Source organism: Aulonocara sp. 'chitande type north' Nkhata Bay, linkage group LG14 (assembly GCF_057382095.1).
Source record: "Aulonocara sp. 'chitande type north' Nkhata Bay isolate Kocher_YH1m ecotype deep benthic linkage group LG14, A_spYH_male_GT1.1, whole genome shotgun sequence".
Lineage (NCBI taxonomy): Eukaryota > Metazoa > Chordata > Actinopteri > Cichliformes > Cichlidae > Aulonocara > Aulonocara sp. 'chitande type north' Nkhata Bay.
The window spans coordinates 19,548,118-19,564,907 of record NC_141357.1 but is presented as its reverse complement, the minus strand read 5'-3'; the positions used below and the strand labels follow the sequence as shown (position 1 = coordinate 19,564,907).

Below are 16,790 nucleotides of genomic sequence, written 5' to 3'. Positions count from 1 at the left end.
CTAAGCATATATAAGTAGATATTTCTAAGCATAAATGACAATAAACAATGCAAATCTAACATAAAGGGGAAAAAAAGGTGAATATTAGATGTCCAGATGTGTGGACAGAATTTTAACAAAGAATGCTAATGGATATGTTGTGTGGTGTTTCAAACTTGCGTTTTTAAAATGAGTGTTCTTCAGTTAAAATTGGATTGGGTAGGATAATGGATAACACTGTATTTAAGTTAAAATGATAACTTCAAATAATAGGATAATTCAATCGAAATCTCCAAATAACCAGTAATTTCCGACGCAAATAGTCGTTTACAAATATTGTAACAGATATAAGTGAAAGTTTATTCTCCAGTTTTAAAAAAGAAACTCTTAAAAAAGGAGTTCACACTTGCATGGTTGGTTGTGATTTGTATGTGTTTTTATATAAACATACCACAACCATCTGTGTCTCATTATTGCTGAGCCACCTTTTAGATTAGAGTGACTCCCATCTGGCAGGCTGACTGTCAGACACTTTATCACTCTGCACTCATAGGCAAAAACAATCTACAGCCAGACCTTCCTTGGATTAAGTAAATGGGCACTTTGCGTGATGTAATGTTATGAAATTGCATAATCCATTATAGCTAACAGATCAACGTAGTAAAAAGAGCTCTGTATAATAGCAAATCAGGTCTACTACTAAGTAAAGCTTTTTCTACTGAAGGGAAGTGAAACAGAATCATTTTGCAGTACAGATACCTGTAGAATGTCCTGATGTTGGAGATTTCATACTAAGTGAAATCAGTACAGGCTGTTTTCACGACGAAATGAAAGTCTACACAATGCTGACTCTTAGATCATATCTGCAGAGACGTGACGTGATCTGTGCTGTGAAAGATTAACATATTTTCTGTAAACTGTTTATGCTCAGCTCAGCTTGTAAAATGCTTCAATCTTTAAAATGACTTGAATGACAAAGCGAGTGAGTCATAATTTACTGGAAAAGTAACAACAGACACTCAGACATACATATCTAAGCAGCCTAGCAGGCTTGGGGATTGGAACACGTTACCCTGGCAACCTAGCAAAAGTTAAGTTTAATGTTTTAAAATGTAGTTAGGCTTGTGAAAAGGTATATTTTAACTCAAACCATGATCATTTTCAAAACCCCGCTAAATTGTTTGGTGACTAAACAAACCACCAAGTGTGGCCTTTTCTCCAGCTGGTAGTGATTAAATACTTAAATAAATAAAAAGTAAGAAAAGCACCACATTTTGAATAGCTGATGCGAAACACAACACATAATCCAAAACAAAAACAAAAACTCCACGAATTTGGTAAATATCAAACTTTTTAGAAAACTAGGTATTTTATAGCGCCCAAACAGGAACTTACATAATGTTGCCCTTGTGGTGGACCACTAGAGGGCTCCACTCACACCCAATGTGGAGGTAAGCATGGATGACAGAGCTCTCAGTTCTCACTCCTTTATTCCTCTCCAACATTAACTGAACACATCGCACCACAAAGATGATCAGGTGGTCCCGGCCCAGGCCCCTCGCCGCAGCCGCCCACCTGCAACCGGGCTGATGGATTCTGTTTTTTCCCCCAGGAGCGCCCCACAACCAACGGAGCCCGAGTTGTCTGCTGCAATCTACAGATTGTTCAATGACTGCAGCTTTTTCTGACCGCCAGAGCCAGCCTCGCTCCCAGGCTGGGTTTCCCACATGTGGACTGGAGAAGCCGGGTATCAAACCTTACAATTAGTAGACAATCACTCTACCCCCTGGTCACAGCTTCTGGGTGTCTTCTTCCTAATGGACAGAAGGGGGTGACTCTTTTTGCTAAAAAAAAAAAAAAAAAAAAAAGATTGTTTAGAACTGCTGAGCTGTGGAAACTCAGTCCTTCAGCTCTTTTGGACAGCAACCTCAGTAAATAGTTTAATGGTGAGTTTGTGGTCCTGGTCACTGGTCGTACTGAAGTGAACTTGATATACATTTTGTAAATCATACTTTCCCATGAAAGTTCAAGAGGACAATAAAGACTGGTATGGCTTAGGATTTAAATGACAAGTCGCTGCTGTACTGCTTGTAATGCATTGCCCTCATTACATCATTGCATCATTACATCCGGTTGTGTGCTCGTGCAGGGGGCCTGTATTTATGCCTGAAGGGTCTTCGAGTTTTAATCTGCCAATGAAAACTGTGACCAAGTTCACCTCATTGTTTTCCTCTGCCCTTCTAACACCAAATATAGACATTGTTGCCAGTACATCTGCTTGGAAAACTTGTTTTTTTTTTCACAGACACAGTGTCTTCTCATTTAAATCAGTTCAGATCCACTTAAAACAATCCTTGTCATGAATCTACTAGTATTAAATGAAAACTTCATTGTTTAAAAGTCAAATGACACATGAATGATAACATAATGTAAACAGTAATACTGTAATCTACATCTTGCATAGCTCTCTGTTAGGAATAGGTTAGGCAGCCCTGATCTCTAAGTGCAAACAGTCATCATGACACTGTCGACTGTCTAGCTCTTTAAATCTGTGTTTATCAGTCATTAATCCGTTCTCCTCTCCTTTCCCTGCCCATCCCCCCTTGTAAACTAAATGTACCGCCAAAAATCTAGTGATCATTGTTTTTGGCAGGAAAAACAGTAATATGAGAATTTCCTGTCTTGTGGTGACTTTCTGTTTTCTTTCCAGGAAACTAAATGCTTTGAATTTTCTTATAGATTTGTTCCTTGCGATCCTTGTGTCTTATGAAGCCTACAAACTGTTATGTTTTTCATTTTATCGGCAAGAGATGTCCTCCCTTAGGTATCCTCGCCTCAAAATAAAACAACGGCAAAAACAGCATCTTTTGTTTATAGAAGTTTTTCTTGAGATTCAAGGTAATTCTGTGGTCAAAAGGTCAAACTGAGTATTAGATAGAAGAAACTAGAAAGTCAAAATAGAGACTAAATGTTAAATAATATGGAAGGCTTTTGTTTGTAGAAAGGTTTTGTCTTTGTGTGTATATGAATTAACTCATTGGTGTGTATTTGAGGATCTCTCGACACCTCAAAGACAGTCATCCCTGGCAGGACTACAGATGGACTGTGTTTGAGGGCTTTAATTGCTTACGTGCACAAACTCACACACACATACATGCATACAAACACAAACTGAGTGTAACACATTTATACAATGTTTTAACATGGAGGCTAATTTTAAAAAAAAAAAGAAGAAGAACAATACCTCTTGTGATTCATTAGAAATATAAAAAGCAAGACCTCTGCAACAACTTCTGTCTCTTAAGTACTCTATGCCATCGTTCAGTCAGAGAACAAATAATTCATCCCTTCAGTTCTCTATATGACTTATCGGAGTGTAACGCTAAGTTATTTAAGGACTAGTTTATGTCAATGGATGAATTTACTGACTGACGCGCAGAAGAAATAGTTCTTTATGGAGCCCAGATGGTGTGAATGATGAGACCAAAAACTGCAATGTCTTGTACCAAAAATATATTGAATAAATAGGGGAAAGGGGAAATGGAACAAAATAATTAACACAACACACAACGTAAATGTCCACAATTAAATAATAAATCAGTGCTGTGATTTTTCTGTGCAAGAGTCCTTTTGCTAAGAGTCCTTTTTTTGGTCCTTTTCTTTTTAAAGTTCACTTTTAAGGTATTCCTCCTTAGGGTCCAGCTTCATACAAGGGGGAAATATGTCCGTAATCCAAAGACGGCTAAGTGGGGGAAAAGAAAGAATGGTCCTACCGGCTCGCCACTTCAATATGAAGAAGATCAATTCAAAGAGGGAAAAAAAAACCTGACCTGTAGGTCAGAAAAATGTCCATTAGCACATCAAGTTCGATTCAGTTTACCGGTAAACAAGTATATTCTTCTGCATGTGTAGGTAACAATGCAAACCATAAATCATCATCAATCCATGTACAACAGTTAAATCATTAATCATCTTAGCTACGTAGCTTAATCTATACAGTCCAGTAGCGTTCGCTACAAACAATACAAAAACAACAATAAAGGAAAACAACTGTCTAACAGACAGCATAGCCGAATTCAAGGCAACACATAACAATAATCATTCAATCGCACTTTGTTTCAAAGTAAGCCCATAAAAATGCTTAAGTAAAGAAAGTGTTCAAAAACAGCGGTTTTTGAACCGGAGTTCTGCTTGCGGTGGGAGCGCTGCCGCACAAAGTCATTTTTTAATCGCGAAAACGATCGGCTGGTTACTGACAACCAAAGGTTGAAAGATATTAAGGACACTTACCGCTGAGTTTAAAGTTTAAAGATGAATTGAGGGGAGAAAACGCTTTGTTTTCCAACACCGTTCTAAATGCCATAAGCTCACAGCCACAGCAGGAGTCGAACCCGGAAGTATCCCTCCACAGCCGGTTTTCAGAGTTGCCGCGACGTGGGAGGAGCCAATCAGAAGAGGGACCTCAAATCAGCTGACGTGGGTCATGTGACAGGGAGTAGTTGATATGGGTTACAGGTTCCCCCCTCAATCTCATGTACGTCCCTGTACATGGTGGTTGGGTCCGGATGACAGGTTGTTCAGTGGCAGTAAGCAGATGGTCCTCTTCATCCTCCAGTGCATGAGTAAAGGCAGTGGTTAAGCCATGGACTAGTGCCTGAATACTCTTCAAGATGGGCTGACCAAGCGTAGAGTATTGTAACCGGTCCGGAGGTTTCCTGGTCCGAGTTGATGTTCTCAGAGGTTCTAGTTCAGAGCTGGAGGTGTCAGAGTTAGATGGTAGATCAGCAGCAGAGGACATACTGGACTCAGTCCGCAATTCAACATTGGTAGGTTCAGCAGAGGACAGACTGTCCTCTGATTCCACAGTATCAGGAGCTTCCTCCTTGACGGGGGTTTTTGAGTCAGGGGTTTCGCTCTCTGCTGGCTCAAGAGGAGGCAAAGGGAGCGTAGCAGGTTCACAGACTGGTGTATCAGATGGTAAAGGTTCAGTGGCTGGAACGGCGGATGACGGTTCTGGCAGATTGTGGACAGTGGTGAATTGCAGAGGCTCTGATACAGGATCATACCATTGATGCGGTATCATTTCATCCTCATCGTCTGACTGAGGTTGTGCACAGTCCTCATCAGAAGGGTTGAATGACTGCTTCCTGGTTGGTTTTACAGTTGTTCGGTTGGTTCGAGTGGAATGCGGCAAAAATCCACATGGTAATAGGAGATCTCTGTGTAGAGTACGAATCGGTTTGGATTTGTTCTCCGGTCGGACAGTGTACACTGGAAGATTTTCTGCTCTTTTTACCACCACATAGATGTCTGGTTCCCATTTGTCTGCGATTTTGTGTTTGCCTCGGAGTTTCACATTACGTACCAGCACCCTGTCACCAACGTCCAGTTCAGAGGGGGTGATATGTTGGTCGAAACGGCTCTTGTTTCTTTCCATGAGCTTCTCCGCATTGCCAATGGCAATTTTGTAGCTCTTTTCTAGATTTGACTTCAGGTTCTGGACATATTGCGAATGAGTCAGTTGATTGCCGTCCACAGGCAGTCCAAAGACCAGGTCAATCGGGAGGCGAGGTTGTCGACCAAACATGAGCTCATAGGGTGAGTAGCCAGTAACATCACTCCGGGTGCAGTTGTATGCGTGGACCAAGGGCTTAACAAAATCTTTCCAGTGAGTTTTCTCTTCTGTGGTGAGTGTTCCGAGCATATTCAGGAGTGTTCTGTTAAAGCGCTCGACTGGATTTCCTCGTGGATGGTATGGTAGTTCTTATTTTGTGAATTCCAGCCATTTTGCAGAGTTCTTTTATTGTGCGTGACTCAAAGTCTGGTCCTTGATCACTATGGAGCTTTTCTGGGATACCATAATGAACCAGAAAACTGTCCCAGAGACATTTGGCGACAGTCTTTGCTTTTTGGTTTGGAGTGGGGACAGCGACAGCGTACTTGGTAAAGTGATCTGTTATTACCAGGATGTCTTTGGTTCTGCTCCTGTCGGGTTCCAGTGATAAAAAGTCCATGCAAACCAGTTCCAGAGGTCGATAACTTCGAATGTTCACCAGGGGTGCCGCTCTTTCAGGTAAGGCTTTTCGTTTGGTGCATCTCTCACATGTCTTCACTTTATTCCACACATCATTGGCCATTTTTGGCCAGTAGAATCTTCGACGTACGAGGTCAAGAGTACGTTCGATGCCCAAATGACCCATCTGGTCATGCAGTTCTGACAGTACTTCAGCCCGAAATTTCTGAGGTAACACTAACTGGTGATAGAGCTGGTCCCCAACTTGCCTCCTCCTCACGAGAATGGCGTTTTGGAGCTCCAGGCGATGTTGGTCTCGGAGTAGAAGGGGCAGTTCTGGGAGTTCATCCCGCAAGACGGGAGGTGGGCTTTCCCCAGTCTCTAGCAGCAATATGACATGCCTCAGGGTCTGGTCTTCCCTCTGTCTCTCAGCGATTTCAGCATTCGTCAGCTGAGGAACAACAGGAGGTGCAAACTGAGTGTCGTTGACGAAGCTGTCAGGCAAACTGTCGGCATGGGCAGTTAGTGACTGGATGAGTGCGGTGGTGGACATCTTTTCAGCCGTACTATAAACGAGCTGCCGGTCACAAAGGGCCTTGACTGTGTGTTGATCAATGGAAATTGAGGAAGACTGATCCAGATGATGTTGGGCAAATCGGAGAATTCTCTCCCTCTCCTTTTGGGACATCTGGTCATTGGAGAGTTCTCCATGTGGCCTGCGAGAGAGAGCATCAGCATCTGGATTTTGCCTACCAGATCTGTACATGATTTTGAATGAAAATGTAGAAAGAGCAGAGAGCCAACGGTAACTGGTGGCATCTAATTTAGCAGAGGTAAGTAGATAGGTGAGTGGGTTGCTGTCAGTAATGACAGTGAAGTTGGTGCCGTAGAGATAGTCATGAAACTTCTCCGTAACAGCCCACTTGAGAGCCAGAAATTCCAGTTTGTGAGCTGGATATTTGGACTCACACCTCGACAGACCCCGACTCGCATAAGCAATCACCTGGTTTTGTCCTTGTTGCTCCTGGTACAGAATAGCTCCTAGCCCAGTAGAACTAGCATCTGTATGGAGAAGGTAAGGCTTCTGGGGATCGGCGAAAGCAAGTACTGGTGCTGTCGTGAGTTTTTTGATAATTGTGTCAAAGGCTTGTTGACATGCAGGAGTCCAGCGACTGGCAAGTGGTTCCTTAGGATCCAAATATTGCTCTCGCTTGAAGGTGGCTCTGAGTTTCCGCTGTGATGGAGGATATCCAGCAGTAAGGTCATGCAAAGGTTTAACGATGTTAGAGTAGCCTTGGATGAACCTACGGTAATATCCTGCGAAACCCAGGAAAGAGCGAAGTTCTTTAAGATTCTTTGGAATCGGCCAGGACTTAAGTGTCTCGATTTTATCTGGATCTGTCTAAACACCATCCTTTGACACAACATGCCCCAGGTATTTAACGGATTTCTGGAAAAACATGCACTTTTCAACTGAGAGCTTGAGTCCAAATTCCTTCAGACGGTGAAGGACTTTCAGTAGTCTCCTCTCATGCTCTTCAAGCGTTGGTGCAAAAATAATCAAGTCGTCAATGAAGACCAAGACTTCTTTCAAGTTCATTTCTCCCATGCACTTTTCCATTAGTCGTTGGAAGGTACTGGGTGCGTTTGTGACTCCCTGGGGCATTCTGTTGAACTCATAGAATCCAAGTGGACATACAAATGCTGTTTTGCTCTTGTCTTCCTCCTCCATTTCAATCTGATAATAACCAGATTTAAGGTCAAGGACTGAAAACCATTCTGATCCAGAGAGAGCTGTAAAAGTATCCTCCAACTTTGGCAATGCATATGCATCTTTGATGGTCTGCAGGAGGAAGAGAAGCCTGTCAAGGCTACATTAAAGTAATACCCTTAGACAGGTTAAAGAGATGCAACAGTCCATTAAAATAAAATGAAAATTTTATGATCAGCATTTCTAAGGCCACATTATTCCAACTTCTTCGCATGCATTCGGTGCAATTTTATTTAATGTTAGTTTAAGAGTAAGTGAACTTATAAAAAATACATGAGTACTATTACAAAGTTTTGAAGATTTTTTTCATATTAGATTTAGATAATGCATGCTACTTTAGGAGAATGATGAATTCTAATGCCTGTATAATAGAGCTTCAGTTTTGACTATAAGGAAAGAAAATTTTTAGGTGTTTGACAACAGTCCATCCGGTGTCCTTCATACTGAAATTGTAATTCTGGAGACCCAAAAGATTGTAAAATGGTGAGAAGTTCAAAGGTTTTCGCAGGTCTCAGTTCCACAAGTCTTGAGACCAGTAGGTAACCGTTGCTAGGGAAAGATGTGTATTCCCTGACCAGTTGGTGATGGTTGCTGGGTGTCGCTAGGTAAAATCAGTCACAAAAGGATTGCTGCTACAAAAACCTTGTTGTAAATGCTTTGGTTGCTAGCAAATTGCTGTGGTTGCCCAACGTTTGCATAGAAGATGCCAACCTGTGAGCAAACACTAACCAACTGCGACCCCGGCAGTAGTGAACGTTTAAAAAGTCCAAACTGCAAACAGAAAATGTTTGCCATCAAAGTAGAAGTTGTGTCTGTCATGGTCCTGGGCCGTGTTGGCCCAGTATTCTTAGTTCTCTTGTATTTTGGTATTCAGTTCCCTGTTTAGGTTCTGTTTCCTGAGTTGCCCGGTTATGTTGTTCCCTGTGTGCTTTCCCTTTGTGACTCTCACCCCCTGTGTGCCCCTCTATGTATTCATGAGCCCTTGTCCCCTTTCGTGTTTTATTCCATGTTTTCCCCAGCCTGTTATGTCTGTGTTCTCCCCGTGCTCTCTCCTCCTGTCTGAACCTCTGTGTACTTCCTGTTTGACTCTGCCCGTCTCCCGTCAGTGTTATGTTCACCCCGCCCTGTCTCGTTATGGTTATCTGTGTCAGCTGTGTTCCCCGTGTGTTCCCACTTTCCTCGTTAACCCTCTGTGTATTTCTGTCTGCGTCTCCCTCTGTTCGGCGTCGCGTTCTCCCTCATTGCTGTGTGGATTCCCTGTGTCTCCCTACGAGTGTTGTCTTACTGCTAAAACCCCCCAAAATGGACAACCTTTACTTTGAAAGAAAGCAATGTCTGTTTCCTGTCTGATTTTAGTTTTCACACTTTCTCTACTGCTCAGCGAGCAGCTACCAAGTGTTTGCAGACAAGACATCATCTTTCTTGCAAATTACAGGCAACTGCAGGAATCTACTCGCTATCAAACCATTCGCAATGATATGATTTTTGTGTAGCACTGTATACCTCTTAGGTCATAATTCATTACCTTGTAAACTTGTAGTTTTTCCCCATGCTTTAGTTTGTTTTCACAAAGAAAAAATCCAAGTGAGCTAAGGTGAACCAAAATGCGTCACTACAAACCACATGAGAATGCCTGGATCAGATGATGTGTCCTTCATAGGAGAATCAAAAGTAAATACAGGAAGAAGGTGCTGTGTGAGAAAACAGAATTTACATTGATTTCAAGGCTAGTTGGCAGCCCCTAAATACCTTTACACAGCTATAGCACCTTCCCACACTGAAAATGAAAAGCATATGTTGCTATGGGACGTTTTTTAGCTCAAACTTGTGTCTTACACCAGGTAGTTGGTGCGGATCACGTTCACACCATAAACTAACTGCTCTGGAGTTCATTTGAAACCGTACCGACACAACCTCCTCCAAAGGGTCTTTATGTGGTTGTTTTGGTGCACCCAAGAGCTTCACCATCATGAGGTATTTGCAACATGTTCAAAGAAGTATTTATTCTTGTGGGATGCAACATCCTGCAACTATATCAGACCAAAGAAATAGTCAAGTTTGAAGTTGTTGCATAAGCAGTTCATGAGAAAGCTGCAGCTGGCCCATTCTGAACAGGCACTAAACTGACATTTAGTCAGTTTAGCAGATAAAGTTCCTGTCATTTCACATTTATAAGTACATATTAAGACCGGTCACTTTGAAGTTTCACTCAACCAAAGCTAAGCACTAATTATCTGTGCAAGAGTCTACAATCTCTGGTTATTAGCACTAATGGTTACGCATTCCACAGTTTGGGTTGGACTGTCTTTAATAGTTCTCATCATTTCATTTTCATCAAACAGTAAAGTGAATATTTACTTTGCAGTGAGAGAAAGTGTCTTTGAAATCAGCATTGTTGTGGCGCATTCATGCATTTACATTGGTTGCCATCACAGCTGGAACACCATCATTTCTCATTAGGATCAATTTATTGCATATTATGAAAGATTAAGTTCATCTTTTGAGATCATATTGGGAATTTACACTATGCATATAGTAAAAGATAGCGGAGCATAACAATAATATGAATTTGTTGGTTTTGATAATTAAAGTAAAAGTTTAGTGACTTCTCTAAAGAAATACAAAAACATGATTTTACTATAAGTTGAACCTGAGAAGCCTTTTTTAAACAATTCAGGCACAGCAGGCAGTTTAAAATTCTTCTTTATTTAATGATCATACCACACCAAAGATTGTGCTAGAAGAGCCATACAATGGAAAGAACTATAATACATGACCAGTGTTGGGGAGTAACGTAATACATGTACCGCCGTTACGTATTTAAAATACAAAATATGAGTAACTGTATTCCATTACAGTTACCATTTAAAAAGGTGGTATTCAGAATACAGTTACTTTGCTGAAATTAAGGTATTACATGGTGGTATTTTCCTGTTTCATATGTTTGGCTATGCTCTCTCTGTTTTTGGTTTCCACGCCCCAAACAAAACACGCATTAAGAAGCTCTAATGCCTGTGTCTCAATCTCGCGGCCCATGTCACCCCTACTTGCGGCTGCATAATGACATGAAGAAATATTTTTTAAAAATTATTCACAAAAATTATTTAATATGAAGGCAATAGGCAGAATGCTACAAGCATAGCTCTAAAGAATGTAGCTTCATGGGCAGTGTAGTCCGTGCTGCAGCGAGAATGGACTGCCATACACGTTATGTGTCTGTGAACGAGGGAGGGAGAAAAAGGAAAAGTAAGAGCTGTCACTGAGCAGAAACAGGAGCTGGAAGCATGTAAATATAATAATAACCACTGCAGCCAAAAAGAGTGCCTGACGAGCCCAGTTGTAAGTAAGCTGCTAAGACTCGACTGTACACCGTGTTCGCGTTTGCCTCTCAAACAATAAGTTCCGTTGGAGCAGCCTTTCAACGCCTCTCTCTGTCTCTCGCTAGCAAAGTTGACCCAGATAACAAAGTAAAGCTAGTTTTCGGTTACGAGCCCGACACGAACCCGACATATTGAATCCCATACCATGAAGCCCCCAGCACACGGTTTTTGTGCTGATGTTAATGCCAGAGTAGGTTTGGAGTTCTGCAGTTATTGAATCAGCAGAGCGTTGGCAACTTACTATATACCTCAGTACTCAACGACCACTCTCTGTAACTTTATTTGGTCTGACACTGAGTTGTAGCTGAGTTGCTGTGGTTCTGAAACACTTCCTCTTTGCCATAATTCCACTTAAGGTTGATCGTGGATTATTAATGATGGAAGAAACTTCAAGAGCTGACCTATAGCTTCAGTGCCATCCTGTTACCATACTCGAGTTCAGTCTTTAGAATAACCCATTCTTTTACAAAGGTTTCAGTGAAATAAAGTGGGTCTAACAGACTCCATGAGCTAGGCTCTTAATTTCATACACCTGTGGCATTGGGACTGAAAACGCCTGGCTTGAAAGATTAAGAGGTGTGACCCAACAAACTGAGGACTGAGGACAAAATTAGCTGGGTCCCAGGTGGGTTTACCAAGTGGGCCCCAAATATTAGCACTGCTTCTCCCCATTTGGGCCCCACATGTGTGTGTTGGCTGGGTATTTTTGTGTTTTGGGGCATATTTTGAAAAAGGATCTGTAAGTTACATCAAAATTTACCAGTTCAACTTTACACATTTCAAAGTGGTCTTCAAATTTAAATCTTAGTAGCATGACTACTGGACTACTAGGTTTAATTAAAAATAAAACACACACACCACTACATCTACTGCCATTTTTGGTTTTTCTGTTCTCATACTGATTTCCTACTAGGAGGTCAGTCTAACAAGAGTTCTCTTTGTCTCTCCTCCATCCCCCTATTGTTTTGTACATTTGATTGTTTTTCTTTATGCTACCTGTTCTGACCTGTCTACCTGATGTGATGTTTGTGTATTGTATGTATGGTCAGAAGAGGTCCAATTTTGCTGCAGGCAATTGCAAGTGACAAATAAATGGCTTCATCATTTGAGTCAGATGTTTTAATAGTCTTTTCCACACAGCAAAATTGTAGTCAGTATTGTAATAGAAAGGAAATGGATTTTCAAGTTGTTGGTCCTCGTCACAGCTGCGAATAGAAGTGTTTACATGTCAGCAAAGATAACCTTTGTTGAACATCTGTAATCAGACAGTTGTTATTCTTCACCATTCTTTTGTCCATTCATCCTCTAAGCATCCCACACCATCACATTGTGCATAATATGTGTTCTCTGCAACAGTAATAGTAATAATCATTCATGATGCAAAAGTGTTCATTTTTTTCATGTTGAAGTCGGTCATCAAGACATGAATGTATTTCCATGAAATGGTACGTGATCCAGGAAAGTAAAGGGAATCAAAGCTACTCTGTAGTTTCCCAGTTTTTCAATTTTTTAAATGAAAACAGCACTTTTGTTTTCTGTCCAAACTCGTTCATTAAGCGCTTCTCCAGTATACAGAGAACATGCAGGAGCCAACGATATTCAGCCAAAGGTTAAAAGTTGAAGTTTAAAGGGAAATTGACCCCTATAGTTTTTTATTGTTTATTTGTTAAAAGGTTTATGTGATTTAGGTTTTCCTCACATCGCGGTGAGACCAGCTTTGTCGCAAAATTAGTAAAATCTGAGTTACGACGAAATCGAGACGAAAAAAATGTTACGAGTCAGGGGTCTGGTCAGGACTGTGTGTGTGTGTGTGTGTGTGTGTGTGTGTGTGTGTGTGTGTGTGTGTGTGTGTGTGTGTGTGTGTGTGTGTGTGTGTGTGTGTGTGTTTGTACAAAAGAGGGGTTTCACAATGTGGATTTCACGGTCTGGTGCCTCGCATGCATGAAAGGAGGAATGTGAGAGATGACAGAGAAAGGGATGAAAGGGGAAGAACAGAGGGTACAGCGTGACACAAAGGAGGAATAGACCACGGTGTATATTATGCAACACCAATTGAGCTTTTTAAATTCTCATCATAGTAGTTAATAACACTTTAGGCTCCTCTCAAAAGGAGATAAGAGAAATATGTAAACTATACTAATCGAGCTAGGCAAGAATAAGGCTTACAGTAAGAAAAAGGTTGCCAGTTAACCTGACTTAACCCTGCTGACAGGGCAAAACCCTCGAGCTGATATATTCAGGGTCAGACTCTGCAAGGAGCTGAGATGAACCCCAGCTGCTCGGTTCCTCTTGCGCTTCAGTTTTATGGATCATTTAGCTTGTTATGCTGCCATCTTGGGTTCATGTCTAGTGTGGAGGATGTATTTAATTTTACTTGCTGCAAATGAGCAATGCAAGGGAGCCTATTTATGCTACCTCTTTTTCTATAGCAATCTACAGTATAGGGATCGCTCAGCACAATAACAGCAAGAGAAAACGTGTGACATCAGAATATTTGACATTTACATTAAACACGTGTAGTTAAAGGATTTTCATGTAGTTAAGAGATTGGAGTTACTAAGCACTGGGAATTAGAAAGTAGGATGAAGATGTTGACAAAGACAGCCAAAGAGCCTTCCTATCTGGTGGGTTTCCGTTATATATAAGTTTATATGTCTTTGTGGAATCAGATGAGTCAGGCTAAGCTTGTTATCACTGGGTAAGAACATACTGATATCTTTTGGGCTAATACTGTAGGTCCAAGCTTTAAAATGAAAAGAAGAAAATTAGAATAGCATGAATGTGCCAGCCGGCCTTTATGTGCTATATAATTGGGTACTTTCCTTTACAAACATAACGTTTATTTTTTTACCCCACTAGATTTTTTTCTTGCCATAATCTCACTTTAAAGTTTTAATTATTACTAATTTATTCTCATTCCCACCCGACATGACATGGTTGATAATGACTACCACTCTTTCAAAAATCATCCTCCTCACACTACCTCTTCCCATTTTTCCTTTGTCTCCTCTAATCCATCATCGCACTTATCCTCTCATTTCCTCTCTCACTCCTATCCAGTGTCTCTTTCCTTGTCAGGTGTCTGAAGTCAGTTTATTAATGCCAAGAAATGAGCACGATGCATTTCCACCTTCATTATCTTCCCTTTCCCATCCACATATTCCTCTTTTACTTTTTGTGTCACTCATCGCCTTTTTGCCTCTGATGACTATCATGACAAAGTCTTTCTCATTTCTGTTCTTTTTGTTCTCTCTGGACTCTGGCAGCTCTCTCTGCAAATAATAAAGTTAGCCACAGAGAGCTGATCTGCTGTGACCGATCTAAAGCCTGTGGGGAAACACTTCCCTCTAGGATAATCAAGCAAGGAAGTGAAAAAGTTATTATTTTAAATGAGTAGGAAGCTCAAGAGGCACATTACAGCTCATTAGTCTGCTGAGGACTGACAGGACAATGACGCAATTCACTCTAGACTAAATCTTTAACAGAGAGATGCTGAGATGCACATGCAAACACATGCATATGTAGAAACACATGCAATTAAAGACAAAAAACAGATGGGTTAAAACTACATAGTGCACAACAGCATGTTGATAACTAAGTACTCAGATAACACACACCAATTAGTTAAACTGCAGGAATGTCTTAAAGACATAAAGACCTGGATGGCCGCTAACTTTCTGCTTCTTAATTCAGATTAAATTGAGGTTATTGTACTCGGCCCTGAAAAGCTTAGAAATATTGTATCTAACCAGATTCTTACTCTGGATGGCATTACCTCGGCCTCCAGTAACGCTGTGAGGAACCTTGGAGTCATTTTTGACCAGGACATGTCCTTCAACGCACATATTAAACAAATATGTAAGACTGCTGATTTGCGCAGCATCTCTAAAATTAGAAATATCTCAGAGTGACGCTGAAAAACTAGTTCATGCGTTTATTACTTCCAGGCTGGACGACTGTTATTCATTATTATCAGGATGTCCAAAAAACTCGCTGAAAAGCCTTCAGCTAATCCAAAATGCTGCAGCAAGAGTCCTGACAGGGACCTGAAAGAGAGAGCAGATTTCTCCTGTATTGGCTTCCCTTCATTGGCTCCAGATCCAGAATTGAATTCAAAATCCTGCTCCTCACATACAAGGTCTTAAATAACAGGCCTCATCTTACCCTAATAAACTTATAATACCATACCACCCCATTAGAGCACTTCGCTCTCGCTCTGCAGGCCTACTTGTTGTTCCTAGAGTATTTAAAAGTAGAATGGGAGGGAGAGCCTTCAGTTTTCAGGCCCCTCTTCTGTGGAACCAGCTTCCAGTTTGGATTCGGGAGACAGACACTATCTCTACTTTTAAGATTAGGCTTAAAACGTTCCTTTTTGCTAAAGCATATAGTTAGGGCTGGACCAGGTGACCCTGAATCCTCCCTTAGTTATGCTGCAATAGACGTAGGCTGCCGGGGGATTCCCATGATGCATTGAGTTTTTCCTTTCCAGTCACTTCTCTGCATTGAATCATACCTGTTATTAACCTCTGTCTCTCTTCCACAGCATGTCTTTATCCCGTTTTCCTTCTCTCACCCTAAGCAGCAGCAGATGGCCGCCCCTCCCTGAGCTTGGTTCTGCCGGAGGTTTCTTCCTGTTAAAAGGGAGTTTTTCCTTCCCACTGTCGCCAAAGCGCTTGCTCACAGGGGGTCATATGATTGTTGGATTTTTCTCTATATCTCTTATTATAGGATCTACTGTACAATATAAAGCGCCTTGAGGTAACTGTTGTTGTGATTTGGCGCTATATAAATAAAATTGAATTGAAGTATAACTGAAGGATGGACGCAGTCGGCAGAAATATTTACTACCATTTTAATGATGCTCAGTTATCCTTCACACTATTACACCAATAGCAGCTGAACTGTTGGTACAAAGCAGGATGGAGCCGTGCTTCCATGGTCCATGGTTTCCCTAAAAACGTATTAGACCAGGAAATGTTTTTCCAATCTTCTGTTGTCCAATTCTGGTAAACTGTGCATATTGTAGCCTTGGTTTCCTGTTTTTAGCTGAAATTATGTCATTATTAAGGTTAAGAGAAATTGTGGGTTGCAATTATATTTTGGGTAAAACAGCCCTTAATTGCTTTTTATATAATTGTGTAATGCATTAACAGTGTGTGAATGTATGCGTGAATGGGTGGAAGACTGGATATGTAAAGCGCTTTGGGGTCCTTAGGGACTAGTAAAGCGCTATATAAATACAGTCCATTTACTTGTATGTAAATGGACTCACTTTAAGTGACATTTTATCACCAGACTCTGGAGTTTCCCTCAGATCCTGGAAACAGGCGAACCTCAGATTTTTCTTTTTAACTGAACTTGCAAGTCTCAACTTTCTTTCCATTACTTCTGACCTCTTGTGATCTTTCCTCATCTCTCTGATTTCTTATCTCTTTGTCCTCTCTCTGCTCTTGTGTCATTCTTTCTTTGCTGTTGCCTTTATCAAAGCTAATTCCTCCTCTAACAATCTCAGTGATTGGAAGGAAGCTGAAAGCAAATGGCACTACACTTTTTAAATGATGTATCCACCATCATCATAATGGGGCAAATGTAACCCTGACCGAAAGATATGCCTCCGCATGACCTCTCCTGGTTGTTAATTTGGTTG

The 16,790-nt window shown here is 41.1% G+C and overlaps 1 protein-coding gene across 2 annotated transcripts; it reads right to left on the bottom strand.

The window, feature by feature from the left end:
• Window positions 1–1,539: 1,539 nt before the first annotated feature.
• Window positions 1,540–5,717, bottom strand: LOC147314469 (uncharacterized). Of its 2 annotated transcripts, none has more exons than XM_086262813.1 (2): window positions 4,270–5,717; window positions 1,540–1,823 (listed from the first exon to the last, which is right to left on the bottom strand). In XM_086262813.1, the coding sequence occupies exon 1, from the start codon at window positions 5,681–5,683 to the stop codon at window positions 4,442–4,444; it is 1,242 nt and encodes a 413-aa protein (XP_086118939.1). In that variant the 5' UTR covers window positions 5,684–5,717; the 3' UTR covers window positions 1,540–1,823; window positions 4,270–4,441. The 2 variants fall into 2 exon arrangements, with proteins under 2 accessions (XP_086118939.1, XP_086118938.1); XM_086262812.1 differs by lacking the exon at window positions 1,540–1,823 and adding an exon at window positions 3,078–3,809.
• Window positions 5,718–16,790: the final 11,073 nt, after the last annotated feature.